The sequence below is a fragment of the Mastigoproctus giganteus genome, chromosome 7, assembly GCF_048544385.1.
Source record: "Mastigoproctus giganteus isolate SK-2022 chromosome 7, ASM4854438v1, whole genome shotgun sequence".
In the NCBI taxonomy this organism is placed as follows: domain Eukaryota; kingdom Metazoa; phylum Arthropoda; class Arachnida; order Uropygi; family Thelyphonidae; genus Mastigoproctus; species Mastigoproctus giganteus.
In genome coordinates this window covers 199785264-199805557 of record NC_143581.1, presented here as the reverse complement: position 1 = coordinate 199805557, position 20294 = coordinate 199785264, and the positions used below count along the sequence as shown (strand labels likewise).

At 39.9% G+C, this 20294-nt stretch overlaps 1 protein-coding gene across 1 annotated transcript in view; it reads left to right on the top strand.

Moving 5' to 3' along the window:
• Positions 1-20294, top strand: part of LOC150083552 (stress-activated protein kinase JNK-like) — a 440237-nt gene that overhangs the window by 276522 nt on the left and 143421 nt on the right. The window contains 2 exon segments of the mRNA XM_090378067.1: positions 6559-6630; positions 9262-9447. Of these exon segments, the coding sequence (XP_090234193.1) occupies positions 6559-6630; positions 9262-9447 (258 nt within the window).

Here is a 20294-nt window from a genome sequence, read left to right as displayed (position 1 = left end):
GTGTTCGTAACTACTGTTACCGTTAGTAACTTTCCCACCATTGTGATACCGTACTAGATATACCGTAGGTTATATACCGTACTAGATAGCGTTAGTTGAACTTCGTTAGCAGTTAAATTGTACGTTTAAATAAATACATATAACGACTTAGATTACAAACGTAATATAATTAATAACATAACATAATTAATTAATAAATTAATAGAATCATGACTCAGACCAGAGCAGCAAAGCAAAAGGCTCAAGCTAATGGAAGTGCTGTGGCTCAGAGCAGAACTGAGGGGGGCAGTTGCCCTCTGACTCACAGCCTTATAAAATGCACTGTTTGCTTGATGTTTGCAGAGCAATCGGGTACGGGACATGATACTGCCAAGGGGGATGTCTTTGTGTGTGCGCGATGCAAGGAGTGTATCGATATCAGGCAACAACTCGACGTTCTTGTGGGCCTATATGAGAGCTTGAAGGACAGGGTGGATGCCCTCGAAGAAACTAAATTGAGGGCCCATCAAGCTCTCAGCTGCCCACATCAACGCCAGAGCTTGCACTTGGGCATCGCGTGACACAGAGACAACCCCTAAGGCAGAATGCGCTGGTCCCGAAGGAACTAGTAGTTGTTGGTGACTCTATTGTCAGGGAAACGGGGAACATGCTTTGTAAAAAAGATAGGTGGAACAGGACCAGGGTATGTCTGCCAGGGGCAAAGGTTGATGACGTTGTAGAGCGAATATCATCTTTTAAGGGCACAAAAGGTGATATAGTTGTACACGTTGGCACTAATAATATTAAGAGTAGGAGACTGGCAGAATTACTTAACAAGTACAGGTCACTGTTGAACAAAAGCCGAGAATTAGGGTTGAATTTGAAAGTGTCTGCAATTCTGCCCAGACACGATAGGAGGGAGTATATGATGAGAGCCTTGTCGATCAATTCGGCCCTGGAAAGATTGTGCAAGGCTCAAGGGGTAGAATTTTTTTCAGCCTGGACTGTACTTGTTAACAGGAGAGATTGCTTCTACAGGGATGGGATACACTTAAATAGAAAGGGTGCAAGAATATTTGCTGATGCTATCGAGGCAGTGTTAGGTGGGTCGGAAAACTGCTAGCTTGGGGGGAGACAAAGACCAATAGATTGACAGTAGCCACTGGCAGAGGTGAAAGAGATTCTTGCACTGCTTCTATTAGAATGAGCAGAAGCCGGAAAAACAAGATGCATGGTATTTCAGAGACTGCTGGGAGCCATTGCGGTACAAGTAAACACATGGGTTGTGTTAGGGTAGCTAAGAATAGAAACAGGTGCAGGTATACTTGCGTGTACACCAATGCTAGGAGTTTAGTAAATAAATTTGATGAATTTGAGGTATTGCTCAAAACATCGAAGGCAGATATTGTTGGGATATCAGAGACGTGGTGTCACACAGATGTAAGGGATGCAGAACTGCAATTTGGGGAGTACAACGTCTACAGAAAGGATAGACAGGATAGGAAGGGAGGAGGGGTTATGTTATTAGTTAAGAAACACATAAAAACCAAGGAAGTGAAGCCAGTCGACATCGCTGGACAGTGCAGTGTGGAGTCAGTTTGGTGTGACATAAACATTGGGAGATCAAAATTGAGAGTAGGAGTGTGCTATAGGCCTAATGACTCTGATGAGTATAATAAGGAACTGTACAGGGAAATAGAGTAGGCCAGTAAATCAGAGTGTCTTATAATGGGAGATTTTAATTTCCCAGATATTGACTGGAATTTGGGGGCTGGTTACTCACACACTAGCAGGACTTTTGTGGATTTATTGGATGATTGTTTTCTACATCAGCATGTTCGGGAGGCAACTAGAGGGAGTAATACTCTTGATTTGATTATCAGCAGTGATTCTTCATGCATTAAGAATCTGCAGATAAATGAACCACTAGGTGGCAGTGATCACAGTGTGCTGAAGTGGGATTTACTCAAAGAGGTAACTACCATTAGGGGTAAAGGGAAGGGTTATTGCTTCCGTAAAGGCGACTACGATGGACTGAGACAGTATTTAAATTCTATACAGTGGGACCAACTGATGATGTTACCAACAGCAAATTCAAAATGGGAAGTATTCAAAGAACTTATCTTGGAAGCTACTAGGCTTTACATACCAACTAAGAAATATTGTTCAAGGTTTAGGCGAAAATGGATGTCAGATGAACTAATGAGGCATATGGCAGAGAAGAAAAATGCATGGGATACATACAAATTAACACATGACACAGAAGCCTATGATAGATACAAGTTGATATGCAACCAAGTTACAAAGGAGGTTAGGCAGGTGAAGGCAGATTACGAGAAATCCTTGGCAAGGGATGCAAAGAAAAACAGCAAAGAGTTCTTTACTTATGTAAACTCTAGAAGGAAGGGGATGAATCAGATTGGTCCACTTGATATTGATGGGTCAAGTGTTGATGATCCTGCTCAGGTAGCTAACAAACTAAATGAATATTTTGCATCGACATTCACACATGAGGAGTTATTTAGCGAGGGGATTGCCAGAGGTGTATTCAACTCTAGCAGTAAGCTACAGAATCTTGAAATAACTGGGAGTAAAGTGGAGGAGAAACTGTTGAAGATAAACACAAGAAAGGCACCCGGGGTGGATGGGATCTATCCAGTTATATTAAAGGAGGCAGCAAAGGAAGTAAGTAAACCTTTAGCCATAATTATGAGAGCTTCCTTGGACTCAGGGGAGGTACCCATAGACTGGAAATGTGCAAATGTGACCCCAATTCACAAAGGAGGATCAAAGGCTGACACAAGTAATTATAGACCTGTGAGCTTAACTTCTGTTCCAGGAAAATTAATGGAGGCACTTGTTAAAGAAGCACTGCAGGATCATTTAGACAAGACTTCAGTTATAGCTCAGACACAGCATGGTTTTGTTAAGGGGAAGTCTTGCCTGACCAACTTGATTGGATACTATGATGCAGTCACAAAAGAACTGGATGCAGGGAATAACTTTGATATTATATACTTGGATCTTAGAAAGGCTTTTGATACTGTTGCACATGGAAGACTGCTACACAAATTGGAGCAGTGTGACATTGGAGGCAAATTGCTGCTATGGATAAAGGGGTGGTTGAGGGGGAGAAGACAGAGAGTGGTAATCAATGGACACTGCTCATCGTGGACTGATGTTATTAGTGGAGTCCCTCAGGGCTCGGTGTTGGGTCCATTATTGTTTTCTGTATTTATAAATGATATTGATGATGGTATATCGGGCTTAATGTCCAAGTTTGCAGACGATACAAAGGTTGGCAGGGTTGTCAAGGACACTACTGACACTATGCTGCTGCAACAGGATGTGGAAAGGTTGAGCAGGTGGGCTGAGAGGTGGCAAATGAAGTTTAACATTGATAAATGTAAAGTACTACACATGGGAAACAGAAACCCCAGAGCAACGTATCAACTCTGTGGTACTACACTGACAGTGGTAGAGAATGAAAGGGACTTGGGGGTGGTTGTGCAGGCAGATATGAAGTTCTCTGAGCAGTGCAGACAGGCTGCAAGAGTAGCTCATGGAGTATTGTCAATGATATACAGGAATTTTTCCAGCAGGGATAAGGATGTGATTATTCCATTGTATAAGGCGATGGTCAGGCCACACCTAGAGTACTGTATACAGGTCTGGAGACCTCATTTCAAGAAGGATGTAGAGCTGCTGGAACGAGTACAGAGAAGGGCAACAAGATTAGTGAATGGAACAAAGGGGTGCTCTTACGAAGAAAGGCTTAAGTTTTGCAAATTACAGTGTCTGGAGACTAGGCACCAGCAAGGTGATCTGATAGAGGTGTATAAAGCCTTGAATGGTTTAAGCATGCTCAATGCTGATGGGATTCTTCCTCTAGCTCAGAAAAATCACCTGAGAGGGCATAAATTCAAATTGAGGAAAGACAGATGTAGGATAGACGTGCGGAAATTTGCCTTTAGCCAGCGGGTGGTTGGTTGGTGGAACAGACTTCCATCCCTTGTGGTGGAGGTTGATAGCCTAAATAAGTTTAAGGCTCAGCTGGACAGGTATTTTGAACGAACAGAGGGGTGAAGTGGAAGTGGGTTTTTTTTTTTTTTTTGGCTGATGCTGCATAAACTTGCTTTCTTGCATCAAATGCCTCTACTAATGCTAATGCTAATGCTAACCCATGCTGTGTCTGATTTATTACTGCAGTGTTGTCTTGATGATCCTACATGGTGCTTCTTTAAGCATTCTCACCATTATTTTCCCTGGAACAGAAGTCAAACTAACAGGTCTGTAATTACTCGTGTCACCCTTTGATCTCATAATTATGGATAAGGATTTGCTTACTTCCTTTGCCACTACCTTTAATATAACTAGATAGATCCCCTATACCCTAGATGCCTTTCTTATGTTTAACTTCAACAATTTCTCCTCCACTTTGCTCTCAGTTATTACAAAATTATTTAACTCCCTGTTAGAGTTTGATAAACATCTGGCCCCTCCTCCTTGAATAACATTCTCATGTGAATGTAAATGCAAAATACTCATTTAGTTCAGCAGCTATCTGAGAATGATCATCTACAGTCAAACGATTGATATCAAGTGGACCAATCCGATTCATCCCCTTTTTTTTTTAGAGTTTATATAAGTAAAGAAGTCTTTGCTGTTTTTCTTTGCATCCTTTGCCAAAGATTTTTCATAATCTGCCTTCTCTTACCTAACCTCCTTTGTGACTTGATTACAGACTAGCTTGTATCTGCTATAGGCTTCTGTATCGCCTGACAATTTATGTGCATCCAATGCATTTTTTCTTCTCTGCCATGAGTCTCATTAGTTCATCTGGCATCCATTTGGGCCTAAACCTAGAGAAGTATTTCTTAGTTGGAACAAAAAGCCTAGTAGCTTCCAAAATTACTTCCTTGAATGTTTCTCATTTAGAATTTGCTGTTGGTAACATCATCAGTTGGTCCCACTGTATAGAACCTAAAAAATCTCCGAGACCACTGTAGTCGCCTTTACGAAAGCAGAAGCCCTTCTCTTTACCCCCGATGGTAGTTACATCTTTAAGTAAATCCCACATCAGTACACTATGATCACTTCCACCTAGTGGTTCCTTTATCTGTAAATTCTTAATGCATGAATAATCATTGCTGATAATCAGATCAAGAGTGTTACTCCCTCTTGTTGTCTCTCTGACATGCTGCTGTAGAAAATAATCATCCAATAAATCCACAAAAGCCTTGCTAGTGACCAACCCGCAAGTTCCAGTCTATATCTGTGAAGTTAAAATTCTCCATTATAAGACACTGATTTACTGCCCCACTCTGTTTATCTGTATAATTGTTAATTGTACTCATCAGCGTCATTAGGCCTATAACAAACTCCTACCCTCATTTTTGCTTTCCCAGTGCTTATATCACACCAAACTGACTCAGCATTGCACTGTCCATCTATGTCAACTGTATGCACTTCCTTAGATTTTGTTTCTTAACTAACAGCATAACCCCTCCTCTCTTCCTATCCTGTCTACCTTTCTGTACACATTGTATTCCCTAAATTCCAATTCTGCATCTCTTATATCCGAGTGGCACCACGTCTCTGATATCCCAACAATATCCGTCTTTGATGTCTTAACCAGCACTTCAAATTCATCAAATTTATTTACTGTACTCCTAGCATTGGTGTATGTGCAAGTATGCATGCACCTGTTCTTACTTTTAGTTACTCTAACACAGCCCATGTATTTACTTTTTTCATGATCCCCATCAGTTCCCTGAAATCTCTAGCAACTGGCTTACAAGCAGTGCAAGAATCATTTCCACCTCTCTTAATCTATTAGTCTGTGAATTCCCCTAAGCTAACGGTTTTCCAACCCACCTAACGCTGCCTCGATAGCATCAGTAAATAGTCTTGCACCCCTTCTATTTAAGTGTATCCCATCCCTATAGAAGCAGTCTCTCCTGTTAGCAAGCACAGACCACGCTGAAAAAAATTCTATTGCTTGAGCCTTGCACAATCTCTCCAGGCCTGAATTGATCAACAAGGCTGTCATCATATACTCCCTCCTATTACGTTTGTGCAGGATTGACCTGTACTTGCTTAGTAAATCCGCAGATCTCCTACACTTAATGTCATTAGCCAATGTATACAACAATATCACCTTTTGTTCCCTTAAAAAATTATATCTGCTCGACAACGTCATCAACTTTTGTCCCTGGTCCTATTCCACCTATCCTTTTTTGCTCAATATATTTCCCTGACAATTGAGTCACCAACAATAATTATCTCCTTTGGGACCAGCACATTCTGCCCTAAAGGTTGCTGCTGTGGTGGTGGGTGCATAAGAGTGTGCTCTGGTGTTGAGTTGGGCAGCTGAGAACTTGATTCCCCCCCCCCCCCCATTTTAATTCCTTCAAGGGCATCCGCCCACCCGATTTTTCAAGCTCTCGTTGCCTCCCATCAGAACGCTGAATTGGAAGTCATTTCAGTACTGGATATTGTTATTTATTAACTGTAAGAAATTATATATCTATGAAATATTATGATATTTCAGTTAATTTAATGATTATCTTATTTCAGTGGATATTTGGTCAGTTGGATGCATCATGGGAGAAATGATACGTGGTGGTGTTCTTTTTCCTGGTACTGACCGTATCCTTACTATTTTTTGTGTTGGTATTGTTACAGAAGGTTGTGGTGAGTGAATTGAGGAATATTAATTTATGATATTAGACAAGTAGTTTTAATTTTTGTTATAATTTCAGCAGAATATGTTTTGGTTTTGTGCAGTTTCTATAAAAAATATAACTATGCTGCTTACAAAATTTTTAAGTTATATTTTTTATAAGTTTATATTACAAATATTATATCATATATGTATTGTATCCTCTGACACTTGGAATGTATAGCACCATCATACCAGACTGGGAGCAGCTATAAAAGCATAGGAGCATGCTTTTATAGCTGCTGTGATGGCTAAAAAGCTTGTAGCAGATTATGTACTGAATTATTTCAAATGCCATTATGTGGTGGATCTATAGGCTTTGATTGCAATTCATATTGCAGGTTGAATTTATATGAAGTGGGTCCTGCTACTGTTGGTTGTTGAATAAACATAATTTCAGTATGATTTAAATCAGTGGTGTTCGATCTTTTATATGGAAGGGCTACATTTAGGTTTTTTTGAGACTCCACTGGCAGCGTAAAAAAAAAAAGGTTGGTTTAACACAGAGGTTCCCAAACTTTCTAGGTTCACAGCACCCTTAGTGGCCCAGTAATTCTTTTACGGCACCTCTAGGCCAAAAGAAATACCTAACACAGTGGTTTTCGACCTTTTAATATATACCTATATAATAATTTTATTCTTTATATAGAGGTACTAAATAAAGATCAATTATAGATCACCACAAAATTAAAAAGATATGGTATAATGGATACTGTACACCATTTTATAATGAAATAAATGTATAAATTTCAAATAAAATAAAATAATAATAACTTTAAGTAACTTAAACTGAAATTACATGGTACCCCAAGAATTTTGTTTTATTCCATGACAGCTAATAAAAAGTGCATGGAATCTTTCTTTAAAAATAAATGAATAACATTTAAAAATTAAATATAAATAAAAAAGGTTTTTTATTTATATTTAATTATTGAGTATCTATAAAAGAAAAAAAAAAAGAACCATTACTATTTAAACTTCTAGGAATGATCTTGAAGTACAGGTGTGTCACAGTGTATATCAAAATGTTAGAGTGCGTGCTTATATCTCGAACAGCCTTGAAGCTGAATGATCTTGTACAAAGCTGTAGTACAGTATTTTGCTTCTAAGATGTCTAATTTGAGTAGAGATAATTTTAAAAATTCTTTCATGGGATGGATAAATCTTTGTCATGGGCTGGACCTGGTCACCAAGCACATACCTCTAATTTAGATTATAGTGGTTGTGTTTGTTGCCCCCACACATATTAATCATGCTCCTTTAAGCTTCTCCTGTTTTTATTGTGTATCTATGTTGCATTAGCCATACACCCCTTTTGGCTTCAGCTGAAAGGAGTGGCTAATCCCATAGTGGCCATATGTATTTTAAGCCTCAGCTGCTCAAGTACAGCTGAACAAACATGGGGTGGATTGACAACACAGCCACCATAATTTGAGTCATGATGAAACTGGTTGTTTGTGGCTGGTGTGGGGATTAGCCATACACTCTTTAAACTTCTGTTCCTAAAGGACTGTTGCCTATTGAGCACTGGACATAACAGACCACTCTAAGAGAAGTCTTCATGAGAATAACGGTGCATTATGAAGCCCATGATCACTTCTATCAACTATGCTCCGACACCTTATATCAGCATTGCCTATGTTACTGCACCAGCTGCTTCCAATTCCAACTCTTCAGATTAAAACATCTAAATGAGATCATGCTGTCTGATGTGGTGCCCTGACAGTATTATTCAAATGTTCTTGGACATTTTGTATTTGTCCATTAAAACTACAATTTTGTTTGCCAAACACGTACCCAATTCACTTATACTCAGTGAAGTTCTGTTATCTAAGAAATCTATGTAAGAAACAATTTCTTACATAGGTTTCAAATTTTTTATGGTTCCTGTAATCTTTGAAGAATACGTCATTTCATTGGCTAATAAATAAATTGATGCTGTGTTCACTTCAGCAGTTCCTATGCTAAATAATGCAAAAAATGCACAAATTTCATAGCTAGCTATTTCATTCCTTCCTCAGTACTATGTGAATAATGAAATTAAAGAAATTGCTGCTGCATTTGCTAACTGTGCTGCCCAGATTAGTGCAATTGTTCATATTTCATGGCTGCATTTCAGCTATATGTTTATTATGTTCTAGTATTCCTTAATTGACCAGATGACTTTTTTTTTTTTTTTTTTTGTATTCTTGACATCCTTTTTAAATAGCTGTTACAGCATTATTTCTTGGTTTAAGTTATGATAGCCCCCTCCCCATAAAGGAAAAATCACTTATGTTTTTTCTGATTAATACTTATTGCTTATGTTATGATATTCAAACAGTATTTTACAACAGGAGAGGTAATAGGAATAATAATAGTTTCCTTTTTTTTTTTTTTTTTTTTTTATAGTCTAATTAAACTTTATGCTGTAATCTTTTGGAATTGCCATTTTCACAGGCAGTTTCAGTGCCCAATTGTTTGCACAAACTAGAATTTTCATCATCTATTGTTGCAGGTTATTTGAAAATATTTCACTGTAGCAACAACAAAAGTTATTTCTTAACTTGCAATACCAGATATTGATCAGTGGAATAAAATAATTGAACAGTTAGGTACACCTTCTCAAGATTTCATGAAGCGACTTCAGCCTACAGTCCGTAACTATGTAGAAAACCGGCCCAAGTATACAGGTTATCCGTTTGAAAAATTATTTCCTGATGTACTTTTCCCAGCAGACAGCTCTGAACATAGTAGACTAAAAGGTAAGAATTTTCAAATAATGATATTTCATGATTGTTTGTGTTGTCTGAGAAATGAAATCATTCATTATTTAGTATTACATCATTATTCTGAAAACAAGTTGTATATTATCTAAAAATGACTTTTTATACTCCTGTTTAAAGGTAAGTAAGGGTTTGCTTATATCAAATAAGGTGTTCGAAGTAATTTTTTTTTAAAATTACTATCTATCAAAACTTGTTTACATATATATGTGTATATTATTCTTCAAATGAACCCAACAGATTGCCTCTCTATAGCCTTTTTCTGGTAGCTGCCAAACAAAAAAAAAAAAAAGGAAGTGGGTAGTTTGAAGTTTTTACTTAAGCAAACAAATGCACAAAGGAAATATGAAGTCTTTCAAAAGTTCTGACAAAGAAACCTTTCGCTAACATGTGAAGAAACTCCCGTTCCCCCCTGAAAGAAGAATACCTTGCAAAAATTTAGCTGCCAATACAAACTATGGGATACAAAAAAAATTCAAAAACATCTATCAGATGGATTTATTATGTACTCATCTTTCATCAAGCAGACACATAAACATGCACAAAAGCAAAGCGAGCAGCTTCCTCACTTGTTTGTAAAAGAGTTCTTTTAATTGCAGGTAATTTTTTGTATTATACAGAATTTTTCTTAGCGAAATTAAAGATAAGTCTTAAGGTTGTTTAAAATGTATTTTATAAAGTTAAAATTGTTAAGGCCAAATTTTCTTATTTTGCAATTTCTATATCAACTTAACCATAAGTATAGCGCGCACACACACACACACACACACACACACACACACACACACACACACACACACACACCGATGAGTCAAAACATTATGACCACCTACCTAACATGCTGTTGGTCCTCGACATGCAGCCAAAACAGCTCATACCCAGCGAGGCATGGATGCTACAAGATTTCTAAATGTGCCTTGTAGTATCTGGTATCAACCTGTAACCAGCAGCTCCTTTAACTCCTGTAAGATCTGTGGTTGAGACACTGCAGATCGGAGTTGCTGTTCCAGTACAAACCACAGATGCTTGATGGAATTTATGTCTGGGGAATTGGGAAGCCAGGGCAATACCTGGAAGTCTTGCTCATGTTCCGCAAACCAGAAGAATGGGCCCAAAATTGGGCCAGGAAACACGCAGCACTAGTGAGGCCAAGGAACCGCCAGAGCAACACAAAGGTATTGAAGACCAAAGGCAGGAGTCAACCCCCCCATTGAACCCTACCCTTCCCCAGGGGACAGTCCTGGAGCAGGTCTCAATCTTACGAACAGAGTTAGAGACCATTATTAAAGACAATAGCAGTAGAATATCCTCCATGCTAAGATCAGAGATTGTCCTACGATGGACAACATTGGAAACAATACTGCTTAAAACAAATGAGGAGCACCAGAAAGCGATTGCAGTTCTGGAGGTCCTCCGAGCGGATGGTGGAAACTAAATGCCACAGCGCGCCCCATTCTATGCACAGGCACTGAGGACACCGGCCACAGCTATATACAAATGAAGCTGACCAGGCACAGCCAAAGAGGAAAACCCTCTTAAAAACTTAAAACCTAGTAATTGTACAACCAAAGAACGGGGAGCAAAATTTTTTAGCTAAGAGGTTATCAAAGCTAAAATCATGGAATCCATGAAAGAAGACCTTAAAAAAACATGGATAAAAGCAATCAGAAAGATGAGGAGCACCAGAATCGCCATTGAGACAGAGACTAAAGGAGAAATACAAGCGATCATGGAAAACCGCAAGCTGGCAACTCTGGGACTGCAGGCAGAAACTCCTAGAAGGAGGGTCCAACTGCGATCATATTTGGCCTACCCAAGGGCATTGGCCCGCAGGACCTAGTAGAGGAAATCTGAGAGAAACCTACAGGAGATCATGCCAGACTGGGAGTGTAAGGAACTTATAATCCCGAAGTACTCGACTATGTCCAGAGATAATAATGCTTGAAATTGGGTCGTGGAATTCGCACCAGATGCATGGTAGGCTGTGAGGGAACTGACCCGACTTTATGTGCAATGGAGCTCACATAGATTCAAGGAACATGTGGTGGTGCCGAAATGTTTCAGGTGTCTGAAGTTTGGCCACACCACCCACACATGTGTGCAGAAGACTCTGACCTGCAGACACTGCACGGAAAAGGGGCACGAGTTCAGAAACTGCCCAAATAATAGCAACAACCCTACATGCACTAACCGCAAAACACAAAAAATGGATTCCAACCACTCAGTAAGAGATTCAAAGTGCCCATGTTATATTAAAAAAAAATTATAACTGCACAGAGGTTAAGATTTTCCAGCACAATGCGCAGTGGCTAAAGCAGTTGCCGACCAGCTGAGACTGAAGGCCGATGAGGAGGGGGCTGATATCCTTCTAATTCAGGGGCCATACACTCATGGTAAAAAAGTAAGAGGCTACCCTTTAGTCTACAAGCTCATCCAAAATAATGGTAGGCAGCAATAATAGTGCAAAATGGCACCCCATGGGCAGCAATAATAGTGCAAAACCCTAACATAACGGTGACAAAGGTCGGACAGCTCTGTTCGTCATGGGCAGTCTGTGCTCACGTGATCTCGCCAATTGGGGACTTCTTTGTGGTCTCCTTGTACTGCCAACTGGGACAGGATATCATTCCAGCTGCAAACTACCTGCAGCACCTCCTAGACATATTACCAAACCAAAAAATAATCATTGGATCGGACATCGACTGACAATCGCCTACATGGCACAGCACCACAAAGAATAGAAGAGGGACCCACAATGGGGAGCTCCTGGAAGACTTCCTCTCTGGATCACGGCTGACTGTCTTAAACAAACTGAACCAGCTCCCAACCTTTTGCAAACTACAGTGGGAGGCGACAATTGATATCTCCCTCGCCACAACCAATTTGGCCTCGCACGTCGCCGACTGGAGGATAGAGAACTCCTGGACCACATCGGACCACCGGGTGATCACCTTCCGGATCAAAAGAAACCTTGCCAGAATTTCAGCAACTAGGCATCAGCTCAATAGGTCGCCATCAACAAAGCTGATTGGAACCTCTTTGAAGAAACGCTCACTGAAGCAATCCACTCTAGATATCAAGAAATCCAAGCAGAGACTGAGCCAGATGCCCAGCAACAAAAGACTATGGATCTCATGACAAATATCACCCAAATTGCAATAAAAAGAAAAAATCCTATGCCCGGAGCGGTCCCATGGTTGGTCCCTGGAGCTACAGGAACTGAAGAAGGAGGTAGCAAGAAGAAGAAAGGACTTCCAGCGACCCCGCAGAACGTGGCCAGCGCATGAGGTGGAGGCACTAAAACAACTATACAGGACACCAAGAAACCAGTATACAGACAAGATTCAGAGAAGTAAAAAGAAACGCATGGGAACAACTAGTGAAAACATCGACTCCTGGGGAATGGTGTACAAAGTCACAACAAACAAACTTCCCAAGGCCAGCTAACTACTACATGGGAACAATCAATAAACAACATTCTGGATACTATCTACAGGGAGCAAGTGACGCCAAGAACTGAACAATAGCGAGAACTCTGCCACCAGAATGATAACTATAATCCAGAAGCACAGGAACCCTCCCCCTTCACCTTGGAAGAGCTGCAGCAGGCGGCAGCAAGGATTAGAAACAGAAAGTGCCCCGGCACAGACCAGATGGAACCTGAGATCGTCAAGCGAGTGGTTGAATTGGCACCCAACCTACTTCTGCACCTATGTAACTGCTGTCTGAGAGTGGGACACTTCCCAAAACAGTGGAGGACAGCTAGTCTAAAATTAATCCTCAAAAATCCTGGCAGGAACCCTGAGCAACCAGAATCATACAGGCCAATAGCGCTCCTAACCGTGGCAAGTAAACTCTATGAAAGACTCCTACACAAGCGACTACAGCAACACTATACAGCAGTGGACTTAAATGCACCAAACCAATATGGCTTCAAGCCTTGACCCTCCACAACAGACGCCGTAAGGAATCTCCTCATTGCAGTGGAAGAATGCCAAAGCAAATACTTCCTTTCCATTTTGGTGGACTTTGCCGGTGTTCAACTCCCTCTGGTGGCTGAGCATCCTTGGCAGACTCTAACAGGCGCAAACTCCAACAAACCTCTTTCATGCCATCAGCTCCTACCTCTTACAGCAAAAGATAGAAGTCATAACCTCATACCAAAGATTAGTCAGAGAAGTGCACAGAGGATGCCCGCAAGGATCAGTTTTGGGCCCACTGTTGTGGAATTTCATCTTCGATGAGTTCATGCATATTGACCTGGGAGACATCAAGTCACAGGCATTTGCCAATGACCTAATATTGACAGTGGCAGCTAACTCCAGAGCCCAGTTGGAAATAGCAGCAAATCACTCTATAGGAATGGGCAGAAGTGAACTACCTGGCAATATCGCCCACCAAAACATCAGGGAAACCCTTGATACAAGAAGACCCCCACAGATAAAAATAAACGGAGCCACAATCAGGTTTGCCACCAAAATGAGATATCTTGGCATAATCCTCCACACAAAGCTCATGTTCAGGCCACACCTCATACAACTCAGAAAGAAAATTACACTCTGCCACCAGAATGATAACGATAACTATTCTGCCATGGTAGCCCGAGTCATGCGACGAGACTAAATAACGGGGTATAAACAAAAGAACACTGGCTCTTTATTACAAAGCCACTTTTATCCCCATGATCTCATACGTAGCTGCCACGTTCTACCACAAAATGACGACTGTAGCCAACAAAAGGATCCTGAACTCAATACAACGGTCAGTATTGTTGAAAATAATGCGTGCTTGTAATACAGTCAGCACAGAGGCGCTCCAGGTTCTGGCGGGAGTCTTGCCGCTGTATCTGGAAATCATTAGATGTGGCCTGACATACTACATAATGAAAGGGATTACCATTACCTTCTTGGGGCATACAAAAGAACCGGAAAACGGAGAAAAACAAGAGAAAGCATGATTGCAGGCACACTTGAAACAAACGTGGCAGACCAGATGGTCCACCTCGCACAAGGGCAAGGTAACGAGGAAATTCATCCCCCTTATAGAAAAAACCTACCCGAAGTCCACCCATGCCTCTACACAACCTACATGCTGACTGGCCATGGGCCCTTTAATGACAAACTCGCCACTCTGGGTGTACTCCAAGATCCAAACTGTCCTTGTGGAGAAAGAGAAAGCTGGGATCATCTGATGTACCAGTGCACCATGTATGAGAACTTGCGGGGAATCTTCATAACGAGACTAAGATTCAGCTCCTACCTCTCACAGCGAAAGGTAGAAGTTATAACCCCTTACCAAAGATTAGTCAGAGAAGTACACAGAGGATGCCCGCAAGGATCAGTTTTGGGCCCACTGTTGTGGAATTTCATCTTCGATGAGTTCGTATTGACCTGCATATCGACCTGGGAGACGTCAAGTCACAGGCATTCGCCGACGACCTAAACAACAGCAAGAACATCACCTATTGGATTCAAGGGACGAATACCAAATCCTGTCCAGATTTGCCTGGGACCTCTTCACAAGAACTCAAAATGCACACCACCACGGAGGACAAAACGACAAATCGTAAGCAAAACCACATAAGGACAAGTCATCCCAAGAGATGTAGAGTATGACTCTCAACTAGATAACCTGACCCAGCCAAACAATGATGGTGGACGCAGCGCCTGGCTGACAATGATTCGCCACCAGCTGAGACAAATAAGGAACTAATCTCCCCAAAGAAAACACCCAAAGCAGGAATAAGAAAACACAAGGATGGGGCTAGTCCCATAAATGATGCAACTAGAAACGACAAAACAAAGTGCAACTTAATTGCCAAATGCCATATGGCAACCTGAAGAGGGTACCCTAGCTCCCTTCATCTTGAATTATATTTCCCTGGGGGAAAGGGAGGGGCCGCGGGGGTCCTCCCCTCCTTGCCACCCCCACTTTTCCTCTAGTGGTGCATGGACCTGAAACCTGGGGCCACCTCTATTGGCCCCATACTCCTGCCTTTCTCCTGTCTTCAGTCTCCCTCCCCTCTCCGTCGGTACGCTAAAACCCACACACCTAAAGTTAAGCATGTCGAATCGCTATGGCCCATATTTTGGCATTTTCAAATTCAAGCGAAACCACCCTCATGCAATCGATTAGTAAAAATTATTTTTTTATTTTTTTTAGGTCCTAGCCGCTGAAATCTCAGGAAATTACATGGCAGGACCTGCCAGAGTAACTGAGTCTACTGGGTTCGTGATCTGCCTCCACGGGGCGAAAATGAGGCAACATTAGGCCTCAGCAGGGATCCAGCAGCTAAACGACCGGATGAACAACGGTACACGACATCACACTAATACAAAGCCCACACACTTCTCTGGTATTTCCCACTAAACTGGTACACCCACAGTGAAAGCAACGTAGAGATGGGGTAAACCCCTGGTGCCGTTAGACATCAATACACTTTCACTTCACCACTTATGGTAGGTACTAATCATGGCTGACCGTGAGCACTCCACCAGCCATGCCTTTTCAGATATGCTCTGGCCATTACAGTTTGACCTTTGACAAACTCGCTTAAGTCCACTGCCTTTCCCATCTGAAGAACAAGAGTAACACTGATTAACGGAGCTCAGCTCAGTATCAGGTGTTTTTTTTATACCCTGTCCCAACCCGTGCACATGTCTTAGTTCACCTACAGTTGCTTCGATTTGCATAACGACTCGTGGCCATAATGTTTTGGCTCATCGGTGTTTATCCCTAATGCAGATTACAAGCTAAGCCTACCCATGAATTATGATCGTTCACAACACAGATTTTGTAATTTAATCAGGTAATTAAGGGAATTAATCTTTATAAAAGCTTAAAAAGTAATAATTGAAGATTGTGCTCACCTGAAAAATGATTAATTAATAATTTTCTGTGTCTTTTAACTTTCCTATGAAATAACTTGATATAATGTGGCTGTTTACAGATAATTTTTGGTTTATGAGGATCTTGTGCATCACATGGAATTAGAAGGGTATTAAAAGGGATAGAAGTCTGTGGTTACTTTAATTGGTTTTAATGGTGGTGTCATGTCTTTTTAGCCAAATAGTGCTTTGATGAATCCTGGTTAATTGTGCACTTTTCTTTCTTTCTTTTTTTTTTTTTTTTTTTTTTTTGTTACTGAAGAATGACTCTTGAGTCCATATACAGAAGAAATATGTTTTATTTTTGTGAGAAGATTCATTTAAAGCCTATATAAAAAAAATACATATTACTTGAATAAACCAAAAATGATTTTGTATACACTTGCACGAATGTTCGTTTCTACCCAGATCTGAAATGAGATGTAGACATGTATAGTACCTTATGTAAGGTGGCTCCCAAATGCTAGTTCAACTCTGCCTTGGTACACTGTGATGTTACAAAAACTCTGTAGAAAGGCCACAAATCAGAAACGTAAAGACAAGAATAAGTAAATAAAATTCAGAAAAGATAAAAATAAGTTAATAAAATGGGGGGTGGGAAATTCCGCACCAGTGTAACGTGGTGTCAGCAGGAGATAGAAGTCAAGAAGATCTGAAATGAGATGAGACAAATATGAATTTTTTTTATTTATTTGATGAAAAGGCACAGCAAGGAATAACTTGCTTCCATAACATTTTTTGACAGTCAGCCAATGGGAAAAGAAGAATGCAGGCGTTACATGTAATATGTAACAGATACAAAAATACATTACAGAAGCTTGTTTTACTGTGGTAAAACAAACTTCTCTTTAAGCCTGGCGACGCGCTATGTTTATCTAACACGACCACATGGTACCATTCTACATTTCCATATGTAACATATTTATTTAAATAAACTAAATGCAACAAGGCATAATATTTTAAAATTCTATATCTATATAATATTGGTGTAGATACATAGACAACTCTTAAAGAAAAACTATGATCGTAGTGTGAAAGGCACCCACCAATGAAAAGCCAACTAGCTTTGAAACAGTCCATCTGGGTGGTGGTGGTGGTGCCCACCGAGAATAAATAACAATAGTCTTCTCTATTAGTGAAGTGTTACTTATTTGAGATAGTGCAATACTTAGTAACTCATTGTGAAGGATGAGCACAATATGAGATACAGATGAAATGATGCCTTTCACACTACGATCATAGTTTTACTTTAGAGTTTCTATGGTGTATCTACACCGATATTATATAGATATCGTAACGCATTTATGTATTCATAGCTGAGGAAGAAACACACACACAGTGTCGAAAGCTTCTGTAAGTATTTTATTTTATCAAAAGAAGCGAGCAGAGGATGAAGCTCCCTAGTAAATATTAAGTTTATTTGTAAGATTAACTTCGCATATATGTCAGCTTGCTTCAGTCAGAATCATAATCTGCACTACATAGAAAAGAAGGTGAATTGTAAAATTGCTACTGTTAAGGTACAGTACTTAAAAATGTTGAATTTATATCTGATACATATATCTTTAGTCATGTTCACTGCCGACTGTGCTAGCCAGGTGGATAAAGTGCCTGCCTGGCAACCCAAATGTCGTGGGTTCGAATCCCGCCTCAGGCTTGGATCAGAGTAGAAAATGCAAAAACCTTGGGAGGTGTAGTATGGCCACAGAAGCTGATGCACCAACAACTAACAAAAAGCCGACCGGGCTAGCCAGATGGGTAAAGTGCTTGCCTAGCAACCCAAAGGTCGTGGGTTTTTGAATCCCACCTCGGGCTTGGATCAAAGTACTGCAAAAAACCTTGGAAGGTGCATTATGGCCACAGAAGCCGATGCGCCAACAACTAACAAAAAAAAAAAAAAAAAAAGTAGTGTTCACTAAAGTGTTATATATATTGTCTTTAAAAATTCTAGTGGTCATTATTTTAATAGCTTAAGATTTGCATTCATATTGTGACATAATATTGATTACTTAGCCACAAAACCTGTATAGAATAGAAGAAACTCCAATACAAATATTGTGTAAGCAGGTGTGTGCACATGCATGCACACACACATTTTTTTTCATTTTAGTGAAATTTTGAAAATATTTTTGTGTCTTAACAGTATGTGTTGGCAGTCATGTTATCTTCTATTTACTGTGTCTACCCATGTATGGAATTTTTGGGTTGGAGAGTAGTTCTGACATATTAGTGAAGGATTTCCTGCAAGACTGATGTTCTCAATCACCACCGAAGAGCTGCAAGTCACAAATGAGATAACAATGCTCTTGTATATTAGTAACCTTCGTTGTTCAATTACATTTCACCACTTCCATTCTGTCATCTTTTATATACATTAGTACACAGGCATATGTAAACGGTGTGCTGCAGCATAAAATGTGTAGATAAAGAAGAGTTAATGTGCAAAAAATTAGCTGCCAATGCAAACTGTAAGATACAACAAAATTCAGAAATTTTAATTAAAATACTGTATGATATGACTTTATTCATTATTACATATCACGGGTATTTGTTATTCTCATTGTTCATCAAGTGAACATGTGAGCATACATGTAAACAAAGTGAGCAAGCAAGAAGCTTGCTTATATGCTTTGTTAGAACAGATCCTGAAAAATAGTATATACAAGGTGTGTTGCTATTAAATAACGAGACTGCTTGCAGAACCACTACACACCAAGTGCCACCTGTGAAACAAAGGCACGGCAGTTGACCTTGAACCTTTCTCTAATTGTGCCAAGTGATGTTCCAACACACTCATTCACTTTGCAGTGAGACAGGTTTCGTTACCTTGCGCTTTTGCAGTTTGCCAAAAAAATGACAAACAAAAGAATGGAACAACGAATCAACCACAAACGATGAACAACTAGGCTGTCCACTATCCATGAAAACTGATGAAAATGTGGACCAGGTAAGGACATTGATTATAAGCATTAGAATGGTTACATCAAAAATCAATATGGACAAAGAAACAGTAGACAAATTTTAAATGAAAATTTAGGCATGAGAAAAGGTGGGCACTAAAATGGTACCAAAAATTTTGCATGAAGATCAAAGAATGAAAAGACACCAAGTTTGTGAAGATGTTTTGAAAAAAATTGAAGCTCATCCAGACTTTGAATATTGTAATTACTTGCGATGAAAGTTGGTTGTTCCAATCCAACCCAGAAACTAAAAGACAGTCAGTGTTGATGGAAGACAAAACAATCCCCCAGACCAAAAAATGCAAGACTGTCAAAATCAAAAATGAAAACCATGCTTCTTGTTTCCTTCAATATTAAAGGAATTATTATGGTTGAATATATCCCACAAAATCAGACTGTCAATCAAATATACTTAAATATTGAAGTTCTGACAAGGCTACATAAAAATTTTTAAAGGAAGTCCTGAAATGTGGAAGGATGGTTGAATGCTCCGTCAAGATGGAGCATCCAGCACACAACACACTGTTTGCCAGTTTATGGCTAAATAAACAAATCTTTGTGTGTGAACATGTACCCTATTTGCCAGACATAGCCCTATGTGACTTTTTTCTCTTCCCTAAACTTAAAAGTGTACTTAAGGGAATCCATTTCAATGTCCATTGAAGACCTTCAGAAAAAACAGCCGAAGTTTTAAAAGGGCTCACAGAGGTTGACCTCCAAAAATGTTTCTGTGCTTGGAAGCAACGTATGGAACAGTGTATGCAAGTCCAATGCAATTATTTTGAAGGGTATAATTTGTAAGCTACAAAATATTTCATTATATTTATTTTATTGCAGCAGTCTCATTATATAATAGCCACACCTCATACATCAAGTTTTTCGAAGTAAAACTTGATATATATACTGAAAAACTTAGAAAACAGTTTTGAAAATGCGCAGTGCTGTGAATAGCATTCAGCGATCCAAGAAGTAAGCTATG